Source organism: Carassius auratus, chromosome 18, assembly GCF_003368295.1.
Source record: "Carassius auratus strain Wakin chromosome 18, ASM336829v1, whole genome shotgun sequence".
NCBI classification, from domain to species: Eukaryota; Metazoa; Chordata; class Actinopteri; order Cypriniformes; family Cyprinidae; genus Carassius; species Carassius auratus.
In genome coordinates, this window is record NC_039260.1 from 1,131,540 (window position 1) to 1,134,039 (window position 2,500).

The window sequence follows — 2,500 nt, forward strand, 5'->3', positions numbered from 1 at the left end:
ACTGATTTTAGCTTGATTCTTTAAAAAGAACCAGCACATAAGAGTAATTTATTTTCTAATCGGACTAAAACAGGTTTGTTGTAAAAGCAACCAGTGAAGATAATGCAATAAAAGTTTTGAGTTTTACATTATTTTGTCTTACTCTTTCATTGCATTTAATTAAGTCTGTGACACTCTGATAAAATATAATTCAGTAGATTTAACAGCTGCTCAGACATCCAAGAACCAACAGAACTCAAAAACATAAAATCATTTCTTTAAAACAAACTTTAACAAGAACAGTCCACCGTTCTCAACTAAAATGAAAACACCAATCCTGAGAGTTTCCCAGTGATCTCGGGAGTAACTCATTACCAGGTGATCTCACAGATATTGACTTCGCTGGGAATTTAAGACCTGTTTTGGAGGGAGTTGCTCAGAGGTTAAAGAGGACGGCAGATAGAGAGAGAGAAGACAAGTCAATACTTGTTGGCAAGCTTTATTTCTCTGATTTACAGCGGAGCTCTGCGGATCACTGGAGCAAAAAGACGAGGATTTTAAAGAAAGGGAAGGAACGAAAGGAAAGCAAGATATTACTAGGCAACAAGAAGTCATAATTTATCATTTATTCTGATTTAGCTGTCAGCATCTTTCAATCATGTATGAAACCGTAGGAGGAAATATGGAGAGGATAACTCTTCATCTTTTCTTGGAGGCACAATAATTCTTCATTCCCGTGTGTCTTGTTCGGGGTCAGAGGTCACACCATCAGAACTAATGAGGTCCAAATCAATGTCTGCAGGTGCTAATGAATGGTCACAGACTTAATAGGAGTTTAAATCTGCATTAAAAATTCAAGGAAAGTGAATGAGGAGGCTGTCAAACTCTAGAAATAACGTCAGTGGGTTTAAGTGGGCGAGGCTTCCAACAGTGGCTTTGTTGTAAGGGGTGTGTCTTCAAGCTGTTGGATGGTTCAAGTGGGTGTGGCTTCCAACAGTGGCTTTGTTGTAAGGGGTGTGTCTTCAAACTGTTGGATGGTTTAAGTGGGCGAGGCTTCCAACAGTGGCTTTGTTGTAAGGGGTGTGTCTTCAAGCTGTTGGATGGTTCAAGTGGGTGTGGCTTCCAACAGTGGCTTTGTTGTAAGGGGTGTGTCTTCAAACTGTTGGATGGTTTAAGTGGGCGAGGCTTCCAACAGTGGCTTTGTTGTAAGGGGTGTGTCAAACTTTCGGTTGGTTTAAGTGGGTGTGGCTTTCAGCTGGGGTAATTTTTTTGAGCGGGCGTGGCTTAAAACCATGTGTTGTATATATGGGTGTGGCTTCGAATTGTGGGTGTGGTTAAGTCAGTGGGTTGGCTTAAGTGGGTGTGGCTTTAAACAATGGGAATTATAGTGGTCTATCCCTAGTAAACAATGCTATAGTATTAATAATATAATATCATAGTTTTAATTAATATTAACATTTCTTACCTTTTTTATATTATACATATTTTGATACATCTATATTAATACTGGTGTTTGCTCAAAAAATAATTCTGTGTACATTGATTATTTCTTATTTGAATGTATATCTCAAACAAATGACTTTTTTATGATCTGCTTAACATCCAGAAGATTCATTTGTCATTATAGTCATTTGTCAGTTATTCAATCCCAAATTTGTGTTTATTTGCTACTTTATTTAGCCTATATAAGTTATTTACTTTCATAACTCATTATATACCAAGAGGAGAAAGAATAAAATGTGTTTATATGGAGCATCTATTTATGTGTAATGTAGCACTGTTTTAGATGTGTTTCACTTGTGAGTGTGTGTGTGTTTGTGTGTGTGTGTGTGTGTGTGTGTGTGTGTGTGTGTGTGTGTGTGTGTGCAGTACACATGTGATATTCTGTGTTTCACTGTGTGTGTGTGTGTGTGTGTGTAAGCCCTGCAGGCGTGCTGTTATTTTTAGTCTATGTCTCTCTTCTTTTTTCTCCCATCTCTTTTTCTCTCTTATATCTTTCTCTAATGAATCTCCTCTTAAAGTGGCCAATTTCCTGCTCTGCCAGAGGCTCGACTCGTGACAGATCTGTGTTGCGCTGTCTGTTCATTTTGACGATATAAGAAGGATCATGAAGCTCATTTCATATATGCATATAGTATCGCCTATTAATAGTTTACATTTGTGTACACATCCATAGTTCGTTTTTTCCATATGATAAAGATGCTGCAATGCCTTTGTCAGACATTCAAACATGTTATGTTTAGTTTGTACTTTGCAGAAAGCCATGTTCCTTATCAGTGCTTCCAGTTATAATATTTCTGTGCATTGCAGAATCATCTGTGGGGCATTTAGGTTATGTATTCAGTTTGTATTCACTTTTTGTTGTTGTTTTAATGTTGTTGCTCAAGGGAAGAATATTCAGAGGAATCTGATATGAAATATACATTATAATGGATGTTCAGCCACTCACTTGTGTGTTTATGACTGAATCTGGCATCTGTTTCTCTCTCTTTCAGGCATTTCTCCTGTCTCTCGTCCAAGT

At 37.6% G+C, this 2,500-nt stretch overlaps 1 protein-coding gene across 3 annotated transcripts in view; it reads left to right on the plus strand.

Annotated features, from left to right (window-relative positions):
- The window catches only part of unc13c (unc-13 homolog C (C. elegans)), a 121,088-nt gene that overhangs the window by 46,656 nt on the left and 71,932 nt on the right, over nt 1-2,500 (plus strand). For all 3 annotated transcript variants that reach the window (XM_026286981.1, XM_026286982.1, XM_026286983.1), the window contains one exon: nt 2,475-2,500. This exon is cut by the window's right edge and continues 128 nt beyond it. In XM_026286981.1, the coding sequence (XP_026142766.1) occupies nt 2,475-2,500 (26 nt within the window). The remainder of the gene's footprint in view (nt 1-2,474) is intronic.